This window comes from Ursus maritimus, unplaced genomic scaffold (genome assembly GCF_017311325.1).
Source record: "Ursus maritimus isolate PB19 unplaced genomic scaffold, ASM1731132v1 scaffold_3, whole genome shotgun sequence".
NCBI classification, from domain to species: Eukaryota; Metazoa; Chordata; class Mammalia; order Carnivora; family Ursidae; genus Ursus; species Ursus maritimus.
The window spans coordinates 92,379,807-92,403,890 of NW_024425563.1; the positions used below are offsets into that span (position 1 = coordinate 92,379,807).

Consider the following 24,084-nt stretch of genomic DNA (forward strand, 5'->3'; position numbering starts at 1 on the left):
TTTTTTTTTTTTTTTTTTTTTTTTTTTTTTTTAATATTATTCTCCGGCCACGTCCCCATGACTCCTATCAGCCCCGCCTTAACCATAGACAAGATCTAACTCAAGAATCGCCTCTTCTATGAGACTTGCCTCGATACTCTGTAGGCATCAGTTAAATACATCTAGGAAGTATATTGTACTGTGGTCATTTACTCATCCACTTGTAAGTGTCGTGAGACCCGGCCCCATACTTCATTAACCTTCAGAACCAGATATGGTGGTTTGGCACTGAATAAGGCCTCAGGAGTATCTGATCACTGTGGGCAGCATGACAGTAAAAGAAGAACCCTACATTTATAACTACATGGACTTGGGTGAGAAGGAGTTGGGAAAATAGGATGGTCCAGGGTTTCCTATATTTTCTTTCCCTGCGTTCTATCCCCAACCTCTTCCGGAGCTTTGTTCCATTTGAGCATGCTTAAGAAAAAAGAAAAGGTTCTTATTAGACAGAAATCCCCTGGGCAGGGTCTAGACATGAAAAGTTCTATTGTACCCACGATTTCCCCGAGACACTCCTGCGGGAAAAAAAGGAAGTTCGAATTTCTCTGTGGGCTGGCAGGTTTTCTGTGCTTATTGGCATAGTTCTGGTGGACGTGTGTCTTCCCAGACAAAGGCCAACAAAACACTGAATGATCTGAAATTTGGAGAATAAGCAAGAGTCGTGTCTCTCAATTATTTCCAAAAGCTTTAGGCAGCAGGCTGTGGGCATGCTTTCAAGTGTATGAAGTTGAGGCTTAAGAAACTACTGGAATTACACCTTTGGCGGCAACACTTCCTATCTTCAAAGGGATGTGTATTCTGCTACTTGGCATCTTTCAAGATGTCTGTGACTGTCTTCTTTTTATGAGTTCTGCTTCGTACACATGCATCACAGCAACCCATCCCACACAGCCCCGAGACCATATGCTTCACCTACCTTGCTCTGCAATTTGGCCACGACCAGCATCATCTTCAATCCAGCACGCCCACTCATTAGGGAGCTAAGGTTACCCCAAGGTTAGGCTAACTTCAGGTCAAAAGTCAGAACCCCGAGATTCCTTTGGCCTTTTCCATTGCTGTCCAAGTTCTCCCAACAACAGCAGCCAACAAATAAACAAACGCATAACAAAGAGCCTCCACCCGCTCCTAATCCTTGACCCTGGCATTGATGGATTTCAGCAGAAAAAGCCACCACGGAACAGATATCACTATCAGGGAATACAGAGGGCGGCTGCTGGAACTGGATAAAAACGCAGACCGATGCAGGGAAGCCGGAGCAGCATTTTTCCTGAGAGAATACAGAGGTATTTGCATTAACTCAAGCACTTATCCATGCACCTGCAACTCTCAACTCAAGACGGAGGAGACAAAGGTAAAATTAAATTGCTTCCAGAACAAGTTACAGTATATAAAGTGAAAGGAAAGCAAACACCTGTTAGGTCTTGCCAACGGTCATTTCCTAAGTATTTTCCTATACGTGACAGATTGTTACAGAATACTTCTGAAGAGGAATGCAGAATGCGGACGTCAAGCGAGTGTGTGTTTGTGTGTGCTTTGATGGAGTCACCTTGTGTGGACACAGCAGAGGAACAGTCAAGACTTGTTTTCTGCGACATCGAAATTCCAATAAAGCCTGGACAAACCAGCGATACATGGTTCCAAACGGAATATGGAAAAGGTATCTTTTAGTCATGACGTATTTCGAGAAAAACATAAGCAACATCCAGATACCCACCACCCAGATCTACACATTCATATTTTAGCCATATGTGCTCCAAACCTTTCCTTTTTAAAGAAATAAGGTGATACAGATACATCTGAACCCTCCCCACCCTGTTCCCTCTCCACCCTCCCCAGAAGTAACCACTCTTGCCGAACTGATTTCATCGATCCGTGATTTTATACTTTTACTATATACGTATGAGCTCATTAAGAACACGATTCCAAAGAGGTGTCCCCAAAGTTCGCCTAGAAGCAAAAACTAAAGAAGAGCCAAGAAGCATTTGAGAGGAACAGTAATAAAAGGTAACGGGCACTCTCAGATAAAATGTATCGCAGGATATAACATCTGAAAGAAGGTAGCACTTGGCTAAAGAAGAGGCAGGTCAATAGAATAAAACAGAAAAAAGGCTATAAAATATAGTGAGATGGCATCAGATACAGGTATCATTTCAAATCCGTGATAGGACAACTAGCAAACAATTATTTACCCCCAAAGAACTAAAATTAAGGGGAAAAAAAGATTTTGACACTTCGCCACCAAAGAGGATATCCAAACGAACAATAAATGTCTAAAAAGATGCTTAACTCCCTTAGACATCAGGGACAAGGTAAAGCCACACCTGAACGCCACTACATGGCCAACAGAAGGGCTAAAATGAGAAACAGGGGACGTGTGCTGGTGTTGGCAAGCACAAGGGCAAATCCGTACAACCACGTGGGAAAACCGGGAGGCAGAGCGTCCTACTGCTAACCAGATGTACCCTCTCTGGAGCAGTCATTGACTCCCTGGGGTGTACCCAAAAGAAATCAAGTACCCAACGGCCAATGTTCCGAACAGCCAAACCCTGGAAACTGTCCAAATGCCCGTCGGCGGCAGAATGGATAAACAGAGCAACTTGCAACAGGAGAGCCACCTGACAGGCTCCTTTCCAGGGGCTGCTAGTTTTTTTCCCTGGATCTGCGTGCTGTCTGGACGACGCGTCCACTTTGGGAAAATTCGTCAAGCTGCTCCCACACGCCATGAGCACTTTTCTACCTGCGAATTATACTTCCACTAGAAACTTCTAAACACAAGGGGACGTGTTCACCTATCCTATTCTGCCGCCAAGTGTTTCTGAGAATGAGCCCTCACAAAAACAGCTGGATGGAAAGCAAGTTGCTGCAATTCTTGAAACGCATTTGGTGAGATGCGGTCAAACCACACAGAATTTTTTTAGGGTTTTCACCATATCCTCGTCTACAATTAGAAAAAGAAAAGAACGATGTCAACAGCCAGTGAGAGGAGACTGGTGGAATACATCGCATCAGGAGCAACATCAGGCGGCAGGAGAGTATTACACGACACGGGAAGTGTCCTCGACGTAGGGGTACCTGAACATGCGGCACACGACAGGCACCGTGAACGGAGAGACAAAGACTGAAAATAAGCCCAAGCATTAACAATTCCCGTTTCTTTGTGCCTTTCTGAATTCCCCAATGAGCAGGTGTTCTTTTAATAAAAATGAACGAACCAAAAGGGTGAGAGGAGAGCAGAAAACCAGCTAGGTAGTCCTAAGATCTCAGGCCGCAGGGGGCAGGCCTCCGAGACATTGCTCAAGCGGAGGTGGCCTTCACTGCTCACACCCTTTGGTTTCCATCTGCAGGGAAACGCTTTCCAAAAGGCATTATTGGACTAATCTCTGTATAACGAACCACATCGTCTCCCTTACATGGTGTGGCATCATCTCACGTCTGCACACGTCGTCTGGCCTTGGGCTGCGCAACCTTCGCTCCACTGTACCTGAAGGGTGACAGTCACAGCGCGCCCCAGCATCGGCCTATACATACCGCTCTCAAAAAATAATGACAAATACGGGTTATTTGAGAGGGTCAGTGTTCAGAAGCCTGGTAATCAAAGTTTATTGTGCTCTTGCTTTTTGTTTCTTTTTACCACTCCGAAGAGTTTCAAGCAAGTCAATTAGTATCAAAGAAATTTGCAAACAATCTCAGGGAAGTCATGCTGAAATATAACGACATCAGACCAGATGCCAGACAGAAAACTAGGCAGAGCGCCCTGAGGACGCTCGGGAGGTTGAAAAGAGGGTCACAGTCTGTGCAGAGTTAGTCCCACGGAAGGTGAAATGCTCCCCCCGCAGTCCCAAACACAGACTGTGACCACATCCTCCTGGGAAGATGAGCGCTGGAAGTCAGGTCAGTAATTAATGAAACCAGGTCTAAATCAGGGACGCACCCATCTCAGATTTCAGAGCATCTACTGCTTTTGTGGCAATTACCTGTAATTATCATCAATTCTGTCAAAATTGGGCAAAAACCTTGGATTTGCACCTGAAACTGTTATCTATAGGCTGCCCTTCAAAATACCCGGGATGGTCTCGACTTACCAATGGGACAGCACACTGTGGCCTAAACAAACTCATCGGTAGCTTTTAAACCACGACAGGCACATGCATACATAAATCTGAAAGAATTGTAGATTTCCCTTTCTTTTATTTTTTTCGATTTTATTTATTTTAGAGAGAGAAAGAGAGCATATGCAAGCGGGGGCAGGGAGCAGAGGGAGAGGGACAAGGGGACTCTGCACTGAGCATGGAGCCCAGTGCAGGGCTCGATCCCACAACCCTGAGATCATGATCTCAGCCGAAATCAAGAGTCGGGAGCTCAACCGACTGAGCCACCCAGGAGCCCCTGGATTTCCCTTTCTAAACTTAAATTATGTTTTTAACTCACTCCTTTCAAGCTCTTCTTATTTACCTGACATCTGTCCTGTCATTGTACATTCTTCTAAATTCCTGGGGAACCTAAGGTGATATCATAGAGACCAAGTTTTTGAGGGAGAAAAGCTCTCTACATCGCATACCCAAGTTCCTCATTTAAAGAGATAAAGTTATGTGCACGCAGAACCTTTTGAATTCTTTTTTTAATTTTTTTTTAAGATTTTATTTATTAATTTGACATAGAGAGACAGCCAGCGAGAGAGGGAACACAAGCAGGGGGAGTGGGAGAGGAAGAAGCAGGCTCCCAGCGGAGAAGCCCGAAGTGGGTCTCTATCCCAAAACGCTGGGATCACGCCCTGAGCCGAAGGCAGACGCTTAACCACTGCGCCACCCAGGCGCCCCACCTTTTGAATTCTTAATGTGAGGCCCCTATCAATTAAGCTGGGTCACAACTATGGTTATCACTGCACATTTTATATGAGAAAGATACAGTGTCCTGGTCCCTAATCACTGTAGGGTTCTCATCTCATAGATAACCATTCCTTCAAAGAGCCATTCTAATCAATATTTTCCTAAAGAAAGTTAGAGCTGCAGAATCTTCCTGTAGACAAGCGCTTCTGGCAAATACTATGTCATGAATGTTTTTAAGAACCTGAACAAAGAGGGCATAGGCACATGCCCTTAAACACTGCATAAAATAATTTCGAGGCGCTGGTCCATTTTCTGAAGCTTATCCATGAACCTCAAGGGTTCCTGGATTGCCCTTTAAGCCCCCACGCGGAAAAAGATGGTTCGTTTCTGTTTGGGGCCATGCTGCTCTTGAAACAATTCCCACTCTGCTCAACAGAACTTGTTCCCGGCTGCATGGAGGCAGGAACCAGGTTTTCCGAAGACTGGGAAAACTGACATTACCTTCATGAGAAAGATTTGCCATAAAAATTTAACTCTCTTTTTCTAAATACATATAATCTCTCCTTTGTACTTCAAAATGAAAAAGCTTCCCAAATTAAAACAAGGTACAAAATTAAACCAGCAATCATATGTAAGATTTATACTGGTTTCATTAGTATACCCACGTATGATCAAATTTCTATATTTAAACACTGACTTTCTCTCTGCCTCCAATCCCCCCACCGCCTGGCATCACCAGTACAAAAATCAGTGATCTAGTGTAGCATGGTAATTCAGCAGTATTTTGTAGCCTGGCCCCAGCTCATACAACTTTCAAAAAGAAAAAGGAGCTAGATAAGGAATTTACAAAGCACTGGCTTCTTCCTCTCTATCCTTCTCATCTATTGTTGTTGGAAAGAGAATCAAGGTGTAGCTACTTTTCTGGTAGCCAGATGAAGACCTCGTGACAGGTACATATAGGACCACGTTACCCCTCTGCAGTCTAAGAAACAACAAAGCAAACCGGAGGGCTACGACCTCAGGCTACACCAACACTAGTCACCAGCAGGAAGAAGCAACAATAGAAATTTTCATGCTGTAAGGGCACGAGGCCACTGTCCTGTTACCCAGCCTTTTACACCCTTGGATTCCCCAATATTCAACCAGTATGTACGCTGGGCTGTGCGTGTGTGTGTGTGTGTGTGTGTGTGTGTGTGTTTATAAGCATCTTTTTTTCCCTTCAATTCACCCAGTTTTTTGGGTTAAACTGCTGGATGGAAATAGTCTCAATTTGTGTGAAACTGATCAAAGAAGGTGCTTTGAATTTATGTGAAAAAGTTTCCCATTAAGATGGTAGCTATTTTTTTTCAAACGTGATTCCTTTTAATTGCGGAAAAGAGCCCAAAGGCTTTGTCAAGGGGCACATGTTTTCTATAAATCAAAACATAAATAAATGTGAGGTTATTTCACTAGGCATACATATGGTTTTTGCTAAGTAAACTCTATTTATAAAACATTGTTAGCCTCCACCGGAACCGCTGTCAACATTTATAGGAAAGGAACTTCTCTACTGCTCTGCAACTTGCCAGGATTTGAAAACAAGCCTAGAAACATTAGTTTCTCAAGACAGATTTGATTTAAACTTAATGTGAAATGGGCCACTGTATGTTCTCTAGCTTTTAAATGCTTGGAAGATATCTTCAACTGGTTCATATTTTACCAGAAAATGTTTACGTTGTTGGAAGTTCCATTACTTTAACCATGCCATTGTTCTGTTCCTTCTAGAAGTTCTCTTCTGGTTATAGGCAAGGGTCTGGGATTATTTTTCTTATCACTGCCATTAGAACACACATATTCTGTGAAAGGGGAGTCTCTGACATCCCTTAAAGCTTAGGATTCATAATTACCTCACCACCTTCTCCCAAAGGCTCATTTGCGTGAACTCTCGTCCTTAGACACTCACCCCAGACCATGAACACATTTATCAGTCCTACTCCGAGTGGTTCTCAAAATGAAGTTTTCTGTGAAAGGAATTAGCTGTAAGCAAGCATGAAGTCCTTGACAACCCACAGCAAACCACACAAGGTAACGGTAACTTTAATAAAATCGTACATTCTCCATTTTCCATTCAACTTTTCTTTCTTGGGCGGCAGTACCTTCCAAAACAGAATTCTTTCCAGTGCTTTCGCAATCAATCCCTACTCTAGGTGGACCTTAGCCAACAGTTACAGTACAGTCGCGAGCGGTTCCAGAAAGAAATCTCTCTCTCACTCTTGTTTTTTTTTATTATTTCCTTCCAAGTTGAATCTTCCCCAGTTGTCCCAGTTTCTCACCTCCTGGCATGGAATGCACTGATTTTTATTTTTGACTGGCAAGAGGAAAATGTTAACCAGTTCCATAAAAATAAGAAAAAGGATTTTCGAAATCCTAAAATCCTAAATTTCCAACGTAATAAAACATCCAAATAGATTTAATGATTGCCTACTAATGTGTAACTACCTTCTATATAATTAGACTGCTTTGGAAACAATGTAAATGCTTTCACTCCCAAATACTGTCCCCACCTATATGCAGAATTCCAAAATACATACTCTGATTTATAGAAGGAATTCTATTCTTCCGCAGTACACTTAAAGGGGAAGATTGCTTATAAAACGTGGCCACGGTGCCAATAAACTTAAAAATAGACAGAGACGGATCCAGAAGAAAAGTATGCTGTTTTCTCTACCATTCGTTTTTGTAATTTTGCATATTAGCAACTAGCTCCCCTAATGGGAGATACTAATGAATTTGAAATGATAAGGAAATGTAAGGAATTATAAGGCAGAATTCCCCAGAACTTCTGTTCCTAATCAATCACCAGAGATCAGTGACATCATTAGAGCCTTTGATCACAGCTCCTCTTTCAAGCTCAGAAGGGACCGGATTGATCCTTGCTGGCACTGAGAAAGGAGAAACACCTAGAAGTACAGTTCACCGTGAAACATGAGCAGTCATCAGCATCTCGCCCCCTCCTTGGGGAGGAACAGAGAGCACATTCCAGGGCAGCCCGACACCAAACAATAGAGCCACCTCGTTAAATCCAAACCGAATTCCCATCTTACTGGGATTCCCAAAGCGCTTTAAGAGAGGAACAGACAATAAGCTACTTTTCTTTCAGTTTGGTTTGCCTTATCCACCGGACCTACCCAGGACAAGCCCCAAATCCCTTCACCATGGGAGGGAAGAGGTTCTGCGGATTTCGTTTTTCCCATTCTGCCCGTTTCAAAGCACTTCATTCAGAACTCCCCCCCCAACCCCCACTCCCCCGCCTGACTTGTGAATTTCACTGAATGAATCTTTCCTAAAAACATGAGTTACTCCACACTGGCCAAAAAGAGGGTCGTGGAACGTCACGTTGGCTCCACTAATTTCAAAATGACTTGGATGGCAATCACTCAGAATGTCCTGATCTGAAATGGTCCCTTTGGAAATGAAAAGTTTTAAGCGACCTTTACTACTTTAGTTCCATTTGTTTGTTTTCTCCCCCCTCCTTATTTGTAATACGAATCTAATTGAGCTTTGTGAACATGGTGGAATGTAGTGTATTATCTCCCTCATCAGGTGATCAATGATTTCATTAATAAGACAGATAACAAAACTGTCATATCATCGACACTGTTATGAAAGATGATCTTGGCTTCCCGCTCCATTTTCCAAGGTCCGGGGTTCTCGGTGGCAGCTCTGAGTCCATTCAATATTTTCCACAGACAGAGAAAAGTGAAAATCCATTTTGAAACCAATTTCAATTAGGATCCAGAAGCTGTTATCACAGGTGTCGCGGAATGGGCCCGTGAGTGGAAATGTCGCCTATCCATTCTGAAATGAAACCTTATCAGGGGCTACAAAGATGGCTAGGGACAGCCTATCTGTAAATTACTTTTCGTCCTGTGTTAACTCAACCTTAGTCCTGTCATATGGAATTCTTTCCATCCACTGGTAATAATCTAATGACTAACTAGACACAGTGCCCAAACGCCTTTCAGTGGGACAGGGCTGTCCCCTTCCACAGGGGTGCCAATGCAGGCGCAGTGGGCCAGCAGGCAAGCAGAGGGTCAGGCCTGCTTTAAATGATAGAACTAAAAGTTTATTATGGGAAATAAAAGGAGCCCGTCTCCACCCACTGCATTCCTGGTGATTTTTCAATTGCAAACTCCAAGGCCCCCTTACTTCATTAATGCAGCACCCAAGTCGGGAGGCTTTTCTCTCACATCTTCCAGGCTCCTTTTAGCAAATTATACCATGACGGCGGATTTATTCAGTCAAAGACCTCGGACTTTGAGAGGCAACAAAAGAATCAAGAGACTTTCTGGTCCACCTGCCTGGCGAATGATGAGCCAGGGAAAAGTCTCCCCCAGAGAAACCAATCAAACCATTGTGTGGCACAGCCAGACCTTTTCAACTGTCAAGCCAGAGAGCAGGGGAAGAGATGAAAGGACGCGGAATGAAGCTACCATTTACGGAACCATGTGGGAATGGTCTCCTAAGATTTAATAATTGGGATGGAACTCAACTTTCTACAACTAAAGGGGAAAAAAAAGAAAGAGAGAGAGCCCGAGAAGAGGAAAGAGTCAAAGAAAGGGGTAAAAAAAAAAAAAGTGAAAAAGGAAAAAAACCCAGCAGCCTAAGTCAGAGTAGGAAGAACTTTTATAATAAAAATTTCCCCTACCTGAGATGAAGCCCCATCTATGAAAGTAGAGGGGAAAGAGAAGGAAATTACAAAAAAAAAAAAAAGAAAAGAAAAAAGAGAAAGAAAGAAAACAGATGAAACAAAGGCTTTGGTATTTTTTCTCTAGGTTGGAGCTGCATTGCGTGTTCTGATTCTAACGTGCTTGGGCAATTCATTCACAGAGGCAGGACAACAGCAGAAAAAGCCCTCATTAATAGGAGTGCCTTGTAGTTTTAAGTAAAATGACATTTTAAATTGGCCTACAAGGAAACAATACATTGACTGGACACTCAGAAAAGACAGACCAGCAGAGACACTAGGTCATACATATACTTCTGGGCAATTTTCAAGAACGTTTTACTTCCACTACTCATTCAACATGAAAGATTTAAAAAGAAAGGGGAAAAAACGATGCGAAGAGGGCCTAAAAAAAATCATGGACTTTTTAAAAACACGAAATACCCGTCACATCAAGCCGCAACTGTAGTTCTAATGCTTCCTGTCATTACTGGTGACTCTTATGGTATGTACTGCTAAGCCAAGTTTAAAAAAACCAGTGTTTGTCAAATTTTGGGGGGGTGCTGGACCTGTTCTGTGTCCTGACTGTGGTGGTGGTGAAGTGATTTTATCGACAGAGTGAATTATGCACCATGTAAGTTTTTTTAAATAAATGTGAATTACGGCAGATATACTTGGAAAGATTCCCATGTAAACAGGGTAACAAGGAGATTTTGGCTTTTACCATCCCCCCCTACTCTGCCCAGGATCCTGGTGGACCCAGTGGTCAGTGTGGCAATCCTCCAGCGTTCCACCTTGCCAGCTGCCTGGACACGCAGGCCCTTGCCCCACCTGGGCTAAAGAGGTAGGAGGCAGAAGGCCAGCGAGCCACCTCCCCAGAGGGAGAGTGCCCATCCACAGGTGCCATTTTGGCCCTGAGCCGTTGCTGTCACTGTCACGGTCACTGTTCCTGATTCTGACCCGTTTATTTCTGGAAATGTGAATTAAACCACATCACTTGATCACAGGTAATCAAAGCAGCCCAGAAACTTTCCACAAGGACGACACATCGTGCTGTGGCTTTTTATTCCCAAGTTTGGAAGGCTCTGGCAAGATGGGTTGGATAGTCATTCCTCATTTATCTGAGTGCCCAAGAATGGTCCTTTTACAGGAGAAATCCAACAGTTATATACACGAGAAAAGGAGCCTTGCCCTCGGGGAAGCCTATTAGCACAGAATTACTGACTGCATCCCATAATTTGAATGAATATTTATGAATGAGAAGTAGACCCTGAAAGCATTTGATTAGTTAAAGCCAAACGTGTGCCAATTTCAGCACCAGTGATTCGAGGCAGTCTGCTGATCGCAGCTCCTGTCATCTGCTTACTTGCCTGTTAAACTATGTCCTGAGGACCCCATTTTAAGAGTTTTCTGCAAACCAGTACCCTCTAATTCTCTTGATCAAATTAAAGTTTCCCCACTCTGAGATTATTTCCAAATGATGTTGTGCTGAAAGAACGAGATGAAAGATGTCCGTGAATGAAATCCTGTCGACTTATGCTCAGAAGAGCCTATTACTAACAGCTCACATGTTGGGTACTCACTGTGCCAGCCTCAGAGATGTTAAGTAATTAGCCCAAGATCACACAGCCACGAAGCTACAGAGTTGGGATTCAAACCCCGGCATTAACACTGCCGCTGTGCTCCATGTGTCCCCTGTCGCTGTGGAATGGCCTTAAGTCCTGGCAGGCCCACTGAGTGCTCGGGACCTCCCAGCACAAGACACTGAAGTGGGGTGGGGTGTGCAGGTACAAATCAGGGGCTACTTTCAAAAAATTTTAACAGGAAATACAAATCAAAGCCACAATGAGATCCCACCTCACACCAGTCAGAATGGCTAAAATCAAGAACACAAGAAACAACAGGTGTCGACGACGATGCGGAGAAAGGGGAACCCTCGTGCACTGTCGGTGGGAATGCAAACTGGGGCAGCCACTCTGGAAAACAGTGTGGTGGTTTCTCAAGAAGTTAAAAATAGAACGACCCTACAACCCAGCAATTGCACTACTAGGTATTTACCCAAAGGATACAAAGATTTGAAGGGGTACATGCACCCCAATGTTTATAGCAGCATTATCCACACTAGCGAAACTGGAGAAAGCCCAAAGGTCTATCGACTAATGAATGGATAAACGAGATGTGGTATAGATAGATATATATATATAATGGAATATTACTCAGCCATCAAAAAGAATGAAATTTTGCCATTTGCAACAATGTGAATAGAGCTAGAGAGTGTTATGCTAAGCGAAATAAGTCAGAGAAAGACCAATACGGTATGATTGCACTCATATGTGGAATTTAAGAAAGAAAACAGAAGAACCTATGCGAAGGGGGTAATAAAGAAGACAGAGAGAGAGACAAAGGGGGGGGAACAAGCCATAAGAGACTCTTAGAGAGCAAACTGAGGGTTGATGGAGGGAGGTGGCTGGGGGATGGGCTAGATGGGTAGATGAGGATTAAGGAGGGCACTTGTTGTGATAAGCACTGGGTGTTATGTATAAATGATTATTACTGAATTCTACTCCTGAAACCAATATTACACTGTATGTTAACTAGCTAAAATTTAACTTACAAAAAACAGTTTTAACTAAAAGGTAAACATCAAGGGTTATGGAGCGGGGAGAGGGACGAACAGGAGAAGCGCAGAGGATTTTTAGGGCAGTGAGGCTATCCTGCAGGAACAGTTTCCGTCACGGTGGCTACATGTCATCATACGTTCGTCCAAGCCCGCAGGATCTACAACACAAGAAGCGAACCCTAGCCAAAACTATGGACTTTAGTTAATAATACTGTCCCAATACTGGTCCATCAATTTCAACAAATATACCACACTAATGGAAGATGTTAGTAACAGGGGGATCTAGGGGGTTAGAGGGTGGACAGGAACTCTCTGTACTTTGTGCTCCATTTTTCTGTAAACCTAAAACTTCTCTAAAGTATAATCTATTCATGAAAATAATAGCCATAAATAAAATGCCCAAAAAACCAAGCGCTATTAGGTAATTCCCAGGAGGACACAAGACTATACGGAGAGGGGCGCCTGGGTGGCATAGCGGTTAAGCATCTGCCTTCGGCTCAGGGCGTGATCCCAGCGTTATGGGATCGAGCCCCACATCAGGCTCCTCCGGTATGAGCCTGCTTCTTCCTCTCCCACTCCCCCTGCTTGTGTTCCCTCTCTCGCTGGCTGTCTCTATCTCTGTTGAATAAATAAATAAAATCTTAAAAAAAAAAAAAAAAGACCATACGGAGAGAAAGCGACGGAGGACATAGTCACATTGGAGAAGAATTTACACTCATTCTATGGAAGAACAACATAAACGAAAGCAAAGAGCCCTTCAATTTAGCTAAAATATGGGTTACAGATGGGAAAGTATGATAGCAGCAGATCAGACTGGAAAGTCAGACTGTGGTCAGCTTTTGGAAGATACCTAAATGTTAACCACAGGGTTTTGAACAGTATTCTGTATGTAGCTGGGAACCACTGAGGGTTCTAGAGGAGGGGCATGGCATGAGCAGAACCATAAAAAGATTATTTGGCAGGAACAAGTCCCATACATGAGAAGAGCAGAGACCCAAAGCAAGGTGATTGGACAGAAGGTGACTTTAACCGTCTACGCATGAGGTAGTAGGTTTTAAATAGCACAGCCCAGTAGGGTGGCCTGAAGGGACACAGGGGTGAATAATTACAGAGGAAAATCTACCAGGACTTCAAAACTGGTAGGATGTGGGAAGCATGAGAGACGGAGGGGTCAAAGGTGACGGTGCGGTTTCAAGCCTGGGTGACTGCAAGAAAGGTGATCTACTCGGGCAAAATAAGAATCAGAGGTTGCCGGGTTCAGGGACACGGGAGTGTGGAGCACAAGAGAGCCAGGGGTCTTATGAGAATCAGATTATCCATCATTAGTTAGTAGGTTTAAAAAGGTGAACACTCCTTTAAGAAGAATAAAAGCCAACTCTAATACAACACAAACCATCTCTTAAATGGGAAACACTTTACCCCAGAAAAAAGAATCAAGAAAAGGGACATGGGCATGCTGCTTGTTACGTTACAAACCATAAGCCAATGTTAGTTTTCAAGGTAAAAAAATTCAAAATAAATTTTCTCAAAATTCTCTTCCTGATTTTCTGGCTTAAGAAAGCATTCAGAAGAATGATACAGAAATTTTGCCATCCATCCTTTCTTAAGATGTGCAAACTTGGTCCCATTCAGGATTTGTGAAACATCTTGAACTGTTTTTCAGAGTCCAGCAGATTCAAAATTACTTTTCCCAAACATTTTTCCCTTAATTTCAAAACCTATGTGTACTTTCAAGAAAACCCAATCCTTTTGTGTTGCATTCGTAACATTTAACTCACCCACATTCTCTGTCCGAGCGCAACGGCTGACGTGCTAAGCTCTTCTGACGTGCGGTGCTTTCAGAAGGCTACAGACACTGCCTCACTTAATCCCCTAAAGATCCTGTGAAGTGGGTCTCATTACTTTCTTGCTAAAAAGATGAGGAAACTGAGACTTAGAGGAGTTAATTTGCCCGCACTCACACAGCGAGTCTAGACCTGGAGCCAGAACTCAATCCAAGCCTTCGGATCCCCAAACCTGTGGGTTTTCCTAAGCAACATGTATAACTTGAAAACCATTTTATCTGACAGCCCTTCCCCTCCATCTGTCATGTGCCAGGAAACAAAACGTGACCAAGAGAAAAAAAAGGTTGAACATATAAAGGCTCAAGAAACGAAAACTCACAACCTACTGTCTATAGGGTACAAACTGCTTTCCCGTTTCTGAGCAGAATTAAGTACATCCTCTCTTACCATAAAAAAAAAAAAAAAAAAAGTCAAGAAGACAGGAGCTCATGATGGAGAACAGCCAATGAATTCCAAATTCCCAACAAAACTCTGAGCCACCTTACTCCCAGCCAGGAGACCAACTGATACCATGATAGCCTGATAGGTGTTATTGGACAGTCTGAAAGAAAATTCCAGGGCCAGGAAGTAACCAAAGGTTAAAGTTAAAAAAAAAAAAAAAAAGTATCCCCTTACGTATTTGCAGACCACAACACTCTCCCCTTACAAACCTTTAAGAGTCTTTTTTTAAGCAGAGGAGAACCAAGTTTTTCCTCTTGAAAAAAACAAAGTGAACAGGGAACTTCCTCTCCATTATGAATCTATCAACTCTGGTTTCACATTGCATCACCATTAGGATAATAATTTCTGCTTTCTCTCACTTAAGGTATGTTCCCAATAACCATCAGAGCCAAGAAAAGATCTCCAAGACCATGGCCTACATAAGTTCATTATTAGGGCCTTTCTTGTTTTTAAAGCAGAGTAGTAGGTTAATAAGAAAGATCACATTACTCTTTTCAAAGAAAATCATAGGCCAAAAATGACATAAAGCCCTTCAAATTGAAAAGTCAGTATTTGCAAGTCATGGAAGAAAATGTTACAGGATAAGGATAGGGTTTAAAACCTGGGGATATCTGGATAAAAAGCCATTTACTATTTACAAAACATTTCATGCAGCTTTGAAAGCAATGAATCCATAGCAGCAACAAACAGATTATTAAGGAATTTTACTCGTGCGGCTATAACGTATTAACACATTTGGCGGTTTTTAAGTAAACAATGGCACCTAATATGTGAGCTCTCTCTGTATATGTGAAATATATTAGGTGCCAAAAAGAATCCTTCACTCACAATTGCACTTAACAAAATTCAGAGAACTAAGTCTTTTCTTCTGTCATTTACAGTTACGGAAGAACACTAAAGCTTAAACCAAGCACATGAAACACGGGCATTGTGGTTCCTGGGTGAGAATACTAAACGCTTTCTAGGTTGATACTGGTTCTTAAACGTTACAAAACTCACACGTGGCTTGTCTTTTTCCCCCAGACAAGACTCAGAACAGTGTTTCACTTGTGTGTGTCATTTTAAATTTCAGTTACGAGTCGAAGGCTTATGTAGAAGGCCGCTCAGTGTTCGAACCATACATTTGGGTTGGGTGAATGTGTGTGTTTAAACAAAACCCCGTATGAATGTTATTCTAGGACTAGATACTCAGCTGAGAAAACGAAGAAAACAGATCTGTAAGGACATGCCGTGGAATGTGCGTGGTTTGGCTTGAAGGTTCACAACCGGGAATAAACTATAGCACATCGTGGCTGGAAAAGTTAATGAAGTCAACCTAACAGCACCAACAACAAAACTTTTTTGTTTGCTTGTTTTATTTTATTTTAATCATGAAACTGCGGACAGGAGGGGGGACAATGCATGTGTTACATCCGTTTGGTTCCTGATGTGAAACTCCTCCTTAACTGTTCATTGACAAATCCCTGAATTTCAGAGCTTTGTAAAGAAAGCCCAAGAGCCCCCCCCCCCCCCCCCCCGCCCCGGACACCCAGCAATCAGTACCAGCTATGATGGGATAGAAATGATCTCACTGTGCTTTGTGTGAACAGCTTTAGTGCAGGTATCAAGGCACCTCTGAAATGTTTGTAAAGAGAAAAGAGAGGAAAGGAGACAGAAGGGACAAAAGAACAGATGACCAAGGCAGTGACAGCCACCTGCCAGCCAGAAACCCGAAGTGAACCCAGACCAAAGCCCCCAGACGAGCTGGAGGACCAGAGCCCAGCGTGGAGGGAAGCGGGAGACCAGGTAGCAGTCTGCAGAACAAAAAAGGGGCTGGGTCTTGCCAGCCCCTAGAGCAGGATCCTGGGGCTACAAAGAGGCTCTGAACTAGTTGGAAAAACCCGCGGAGGACCCCGGTACAATTCTCAGCATTGCTTACGCAGAGCCATCACGAAGAAAAAGGTTTTTGTTCTTGTCTTTACATTTGTTTTCCGGTGTTCCTGGAATCTTCCAGAATGGCAATCTATGCATAAAACCACCACTTCCATTTTTCTTTCACTTGGTTGGGTCTTTCTATGGTCCCCCAGTGAGAAGTTAATAAAGCCCTACGGGACACAGGAACCCCGGGAACATAGTCAGAGCCGGCGGGATGAACAGGACAGCTCTCCTTCAGGCACGTGCCCTGCAGACCTCCTGAGCATTTGCCCCAGACAGGACAGCTTTCCCACCACCGAGGAGGCCACGTGGGCTTCCGGGACACAGGCCCATGAGGGCCAAAAACCAGTGGAGTTTGGTTCGGGATCGGTGACCACTTCAGACGGCAGGACCAACCTCGTGAATCGTGACTGTTGCTTCTCTGGCTAATGTTCTCGAGTGACTGCTTGGCTCCCACAGGGCTGGTTAGGTTGGTTCTGCTCTGAGTCACCCTGAACAGGTTCATGAGAGGTACTCGTGGTCAGCGTGGCTCAAGACAAACTCGGCGGCACCAAAACCGTCCCAAGCACGTGTGGGAGAGGCCGGCGCGGCGGCACCTTCACACGGACAGACGGAGCACAGGGGCGACACTGCGGAAATTCGGAAAGGACAGCGCCTTCCGAGGGTCCACACGGTGCCCGCCAGCTGACATGCGTTCCCACCTGTTCTCACACACCCATGTGCACACTCCTATACACTCAGGCTCACGCATGCCCACGCGTGTCTGCACACACTCACCTGCACACCCTCACACACGCTCACGCACACACGAGGCGCAAAGATAACCAAAAGGTGATGTTTCAGGAAGCATAATACCCAGAAGTGCTTATTCCTACAGCATCACGATTAAACATTCTCAAACCACCTGCCCTGCATGTACTGATTCTATTTCCGAAATTAGAAATTTGTCTAATTTTTACAAATGCCAGAAAAAAAAAAAGAAACAAGGGTCACGTGATGTTTTTAAAGGAGAAAACAGGTCTTCCAGAAGCACACTGGAAGAATAACGCAACTATCCAGCTCCATTAAAATAAGATCCAGTCCGGACTTTAAATACCACAAATAAAGGGAGAAATAGGGACAAATTTCCACATGTATGTAAATTCATTATTTTAACTCAGACATAAATATGTGTCCCTAAGGATCAATTCAAAACTGGACTCATTAGCAGCAGATTTAACGTCAGCCCCTCCTGTGGCCCAGCCGAGCCAGCAACGCACACTGATGACAGCCAGGAAGGGGAGCCGTGGACAGGGATGGGCACAGGGAGCAGGGGCCGGGCTCCTCCGTGTCAGCTCGGACAACGCCACCGTCAGGAAAGGAAGGTGCAGTTACCTTCCAAAGTAGATTCTGGCTCTCCAATTGTATGTAAAAAATAATAATAATAAAATAAAAAAATAAATAAAAATTATAAATCGACCTGGTAAAGTCTTTCTTGGAATAAATAAAACAAAAGCCCATAGGGAGGGAGGTAGCAGGTTGGTTCATGCAAATCAGGGTGCCCGGATGTGCAGTGCCCGAAAGGCAGGAGAAAAGACCAGCTCATTCTTCTCAAAGGGCATATGGAAAAGTGGAGGGCAATGGGGGGGGGGGGCGGAGGGAGGCTGGAGAGGCTATGACATCCACAAAAAGCAGAGGCACCAACTGGCCTAAGAGAGTAGAAAAGTTGGAAAAGGAAGTTGTCACCATTCACCTGTTCAGTCTGGTTTTTTCCAGAGGGGGGGCTCTGGAATTTGTTTGCAATGCTCCACGCTTGAATTGAATTGCCTCTCGACATCGTGCTTAAAATAAATAAAAATCTAGCACCCAGAAACAGCAGCTAGGTGTTATCTGTGAACACAATTAAGTCCATTTTTATAAGCCAACAACGAAACCTGCATCTTAGATACCAGGGTTACCTTGAAGTCCAACCATTAACAACTTTGCAAAGCCTTTCAAATGAACTACATTGAGTTGATGGGGGAGGCAGGGATCCTCTCACCAAATCTTGACAAGGCAACTTTTGTGTCTTCTGCAATAACTAATAACTAATTATTCCAACTAGTGTAACTTTCCATGTGAAATGCAAAGTATTTTGAACTCCTGCCAGACTAAGCAAGATGATTTCCAAAATGCCACAACAGGAACTTCCTATAATAAATAACCTATCACATTTACATCTCAAATTAGAAAATTTGGAAGAAAACATGTAGTTTTGGTGCCAAAATAGAGATTACTAAAGCCTGCCCATCCCACACCCCCCTTTAGCTTTCTTTAGCCTCTACAGGAAAAAACCCTGGTCCAGGTGCAAATGTTCAACGAACAGGGAATGCAGAGAGCACAGAAATGACCCTTGGCTCGGCTGCTGGTGATCCCCGAGGCTGCTCACCATTGGACGTGGTGCTGGAGGCGATGGCTTTCTCGCTGACATCCGTTCGCGCGGAACATTTCACTATGGAATTCTCCACTTTCTTCTTCTCAGTGGTCGTGGAGCTGTGGGACTGGGCCTCCATAATGCCTTCTCATTACTTCAGCTCTCTGCTACCAGGAACGCCTAAAACAAAACCACAGCGCCATCAACTTCCAGGAAGAGTTGGGGGGGGGGGATCCCACTTCACCTGTGGCCTGAGGAGCGGCCTAGAGCTTTAGTGAGCTCAAAATCTGGAACACCCTTGCCCGCAAATTTTCTTGCAAAAATATCTCCAAGTTGTAGTAACAAGCCAGTCAAATTCTGTCTACACATGCAAAAGGAGAAGGGAGGGAACTCTCCATAAAGGAGACTTTCCCCAAATTCCTACTGGGCATTTATTATTAAGTGGTCTAAAAATCTCAATTTTCGGCTGTGTTTATGGTGTGAAACCCAAGTGCCGCATGACTTTTCTAAGCCTACAGATGTCTCTTCAGGTGGCCAGATTTATAAGGAGGGGCACTGCGACAACTTCCCAAAAAAGGGGAAGGTTTTTAAGTATTAATTAGATGTTTCAAAGAGCATGGCCATTTCTCAAACCCAAGCCCAGCTCCGAGTTGGGAAGCAGAGCGTGTCGTGGGCCAAGAAGCTGGTGATGTTTGCTTCCCTCTCTGAGCTACCCAAATTGCAACATGCCCCTTCATCCTAATTCACGGAGGTAAACCATACTCTAATAGGCTTTCTTAAAACATGAGAACGTTTCAATTCATTTGTGCGACATTTTTTTTAATAGAGCATCTTCCCTTTATATATTTATTTATTTTTATTATGTTATATACGATATTTTTAAAACCAACAAAAGCAACAGAACAATATGCCCTGGATCCCAGAGGGAAAGTCGAAAGATTGCCGACAGCAAAGGCTGGGACCACTTAAGAAATACTAAAACCCAGCTAGGGGCAAGTGCAGTGGGTCCTCTTTGACTGGCTTCATTCATGTGATAATTGTCCTAACTCATCATTCATCAATTTTCACTCTCTTTGGTTCTGGTTTTTTTTTTTTTTTCTTTTTTTGCAGTCTTGAACTGCACCTACAAAGAATGCAAGAGGAAAAGTGTCCTCTCCAGCATGTTTTCCCCAAGCTGTCTAGATTGCAACACTCATGGTGGGCATTTCTTCCGTCAAGTCACCTGCCGCTTTTCCACATTTAGCAGACGCCACTGTGTTCAATCCAAACAACGATTAGGGAAATAAAATAAGCAACTGCTTCACTGACTTAAAGGGTTAATATGCCAGATGAAATCTTTTTAGTCACCCTTAACTGAAATCTGCAAGGGAATTGCAAAGTCTTTCTTTATTGTCTGAGGACTTCTGCCCTTGATCTGGAATTCAAGTAACTAGAAAAGCTTAAGATCCAGACAGAGGCTACAAGGCAACGTAGAGCCACCTCTTCTAACTTCCATTTCTTTGCCTTGATTATCCACTGCCATTCATTGTAAAACATACAAGTTATTTAAGAACAGCTTTTCTAGAATAAGAAAGAAAAAAAGCAGCACTGAGTTAAATTTGCATATCAATTGTGAGATCCACTCCCAATTCAGAAACATCCGTCAAAGAGCACTAACACAGTACGACAGCAAAGGAGCTGCTGAACCTTCTTTCACTGGGCTGCCTCCAGGCGCTGGTCCAGAGGCCGCAGCCCCTGGAGAGGTTGCTACCTGCAGGGCGCCCCCTGGAGTCACCCCGTGTTTCAGTTTTCTCATCTGTCACATGACAGAATCACACCCTGGGACTTGGGACTTAACCTTGGGGGAAGGTGGGTACAGTCCTCTTTAAGAGTATGTTAAACGTCACGGATCCTCTCCCCAGAAAAATACCCTTAGACACACACCAAAGAGTACATATGATTTCCAAGGGATCACAGGCCCTCCAAGTTCTTCCATGAATCCAGATAGAGAACCCCAAAGGAGAGACTTCAGTCTCTTTTTGCTCTAACAATCTCAGAACGATTCCAATTTTTTTGGAATGGTCCCCGAAACGGATGTAAATGTCATCTTTAAAGTATGCCATCAGAATAGATTCACCCAATCCAGAGCACGGATTCCCAAGGTCGGACAAGAGCCACCTGGATCAGCCATGCTACTGTGCTTGCAAGATACTCGGATTCCCAGGTCCAACCCCTGATGTCTCGGAGGTAGCACCTGGAACCTTTATGTTAGCCAGCACTGTAAGCATCAGGCTCACCAAAGCTTGCAGCCAACTGTTCCACACATTTCTGTCTACTGCTGCGTACCCAGTGCAACAGGTACCCGTTGAAGTTTTTGCCAACTGGCCGCAGTAAGGAATGAATGGCACCCCAGACTACTGAATTTCAACAGCCTGCCATGAGCCTTTCCCAGCGCCCATCACAATAATGAAGTCATCTTCCAGAATCTTTACTGAATGGCCTCCTAGCCAGCTTCCCCTCCAGATCCTAAGCTCCATGAAGACAAGCGCCATGGCTATCTTCCTAGCACCTCATACCCGTAAGAATGTTTACCGAGTAAATAAACGATCCTGAGACCACCTGGTGACCCGGACAATTCTGCAGTGTCTTCAATCTTAATCATCACTGATTCCACTACATATCTTTTCTTTTATACCCAGTGTTTCTTTGAAAACTGACCAATTATACAAAAACGAATAGTTTTTAACAGGAATATTTAATCAAAACACTCCATTCACAACCATTTTGGATAAACAGGCATTTACTATAATTGCTTCCCTCAAAACCCACATACGGTTTTATTGGTCGCATTTGGATGGAGTTTGCTAAGATAAAACTGCACATGGACACAAGCCAATGGACCAGGAAAACAACAACAACAACAAAAAACAACAACAATGACAAAAAAACCATGAAGAGATGGCATTCCTTCCTGGCTAAGAAGGAAGTCTCTCCATTAGTAGAGCGAGCTAATTAACAGTAGTGAGGTGACAAGTCACCAAAGTTCCTTGACAAACTTGGGTTCTGTGGAGTTGTTGGTTTTCCCCCCAAGCAAAGGACTTTGTTTTAACAAAGCAATAAACCCTCCAAATACTCATCACCAGAGAGAGAGGCTCACGTGAGAAGAGGTAAAGCCCCGGGCACTGACTGAAATCGCACTAATTAATGGTCTTAGAGAATACTAATTCCTACCCCCTCCCCCTGTTCGGAATGGATTTTTTAAAAATGGGCCCTTGGTCACTCAAGAATCTACCCCCTTCTTCTATTTTGACAACTTATTTTGGGATCTCATTAGTTAGTAACTAATTATTTAAAAGTGTGGTTTATGCTTGGAACAGGGCTATAAAAATGGCAACTTGCCAAGGTAGACATCTGCTTCCTGTATATCCCTATAAATTATATCAGCTTATTTTACTGATAAAAACACAACTTTGTCCCTGTCAGTTACAAAGGGGAAAGTTTTAACATTCTAGGCTCTCACACCTCATCAAAACCGTGCATGAGGAGTTTGCAGAAAAGGGTCTGCTTCTAGCTGTGGTGGCAGGTTTTTTTTTTTTTTCTTCATAGAACATTAAGCCGAGTTTGGGAACCCAGTCCTGATTTGATATTTGAAGGCGCGAGGTACAAAAGTGACCAGTACAAATTCCTCGTGGCATCTTAAAACACACAGAACTGAAGCAGTGGCCCACGGTACGATTTTTAAAAACCTGGAATTTCTTAGATAATAAAGTATAATTCATTTAGAACATAAGTTGCAAGGAAAACTTCAGTTCTGCTTCACTTCAAAGACTTTTCTCTTGAGGAAAACATGCCACTGGGTTTCAGATGTGAATGCAAGGTGACTTCCCCCACCCCAACCATGTTTCCTCTTCTCAGAACTCCACACTGTCCCTCAGCCCCTTCCACCCCTTGCAACATTACATGCAAGATTTGCTGGCATGCCCCCTGACTTTTCATGCTTACGGAGAGGAAAAAAAACAAAACTATTTGTAGCCGATGTTGAAAGTCCCAGCAGCTTAGTATATGAAAAAACAAAACAAAAACACCACCAAGGAAAACTCTGACAGTGCAGAGCTCCTAGAGCCCGAAGTTGCATAGGTAATGAAGGGATAAAAATTCCTTCCTGAAAGCAGTCATGGCTTTTCCCCCCATTCAACTGTCCCTGAACCTTTTGTCATTTCCCGGAGGCCTAAACCCAGGGCACAATTAATCCCAGACCTTATTTTAAACCTAATCCTTCGCCCACTAGCAACCTGCCTGCAGGTGGGTCCTTCCTCTCTGAATTATACATCGGAACTTGCATCCACCGCCTACGGCAGAAAGCACCTAAAGCTTGCGGGAGCCCCTGACCAGGTGACAGGCAGCTCAAGACAGACGCCAGCAGACCACAAGGGACAATTCCTGCAGGGACCTGCATTTGCAACCGCACTTTCGCACAGAAAGCCTCCAGTGGCCCTGTCTTTAGGCTGCAATGAAAAAACAAAACAAAACAAACAACGACAACAAAACCCCAGGAACTTTCATCTGGGGAAAGACGAGTCCCCCTTATTACTACGACACTTCTCCGGGCTGCGGGCCGTGGTCATTTCGTGGGAGCCCCCGGGCTCGGCCTGCGCCTCCACGCCCGCTGCCCCGCGAGCGCTCCCGCGGAAGGTTCCAGGCTCCCAGTCCTCACTCCTGTCCCACGTCCCCGCGCCGCCCCGGCGGGCCTACGGCTCTCGGCGGGCGCGCGGTGCTCCGGCACCCCCCCACCCCCCCGGCTCCGCTCCCCGGCCGGCCGCCTCGGGCGGCCCAGGGGACGGCTCCGGGGCTCCGCGCCGCCGCGTCCGCCCCGGTTCCCCCGGCGGCCGGCAGGCCCGGCCCGCAGCTGCCGACCCCGCGCGCCCCCGCATGGGCCTGGCTCCCAGCAGCCGCCGGGGTGTCGGGGGCCGCCGGCAGCCCCGCTCCGAGCCGCATTCCCGAGGCAGGCTTCCCGGCAGCGCGAACGGCGGGTTTGAACCGGCGGGGCCTGGGCAGGGAGAGCGGCTCCCCTTATCGCTTGCATCGCGCTGGCTGCTCTGCTTCTCGGGAGCAGTCGCGGGCACTGCTAAACTCTCCCTGCAGCTGGCCGGGCGGCAATTCCAGCAGACAGTTGTCCGAGGTAGCCCTGCTCTCCTGCACACAGCTGTTCTACCAGCTGAATGCGGGGAGGTGCGAGAGCCCTGCTTTCATTCACAGCTGTTTTCACCAGCTGAATCCAGGGAGGTGCAACTTTCCAGGTACTTTGCAATGCAACACCCTGTGTG

At 44.6% G+C, this 24,084-nt stretch overlaps 1 protein-coding gene across 1 annotated transcript in view; it reads right to left on the reverse strand.

Annotated features, from left to right (window-relative positions):
- Positions 1–18,956, reverse strand: part of LOC103674694 (transcriptional activator GLI3) — a 249,333-nt gene extending 230,377 nt beyond the window's left edge. The window contains exon 1 of the mRNA XM_040644426.1: positions 18,797–18,956. Coding sequence (XP_040500360.1) covers positions 18,797–18,920 — 124 coding nt within the window. The 5' untranslated portion in view covers positions 18,921–18,956. The remainder of the gene's footprint in view (positions 1–18,796) is intronic.
- Between the last annotated feature and the right edge of the window lie 5,128 nt (positions 18,957–24,084).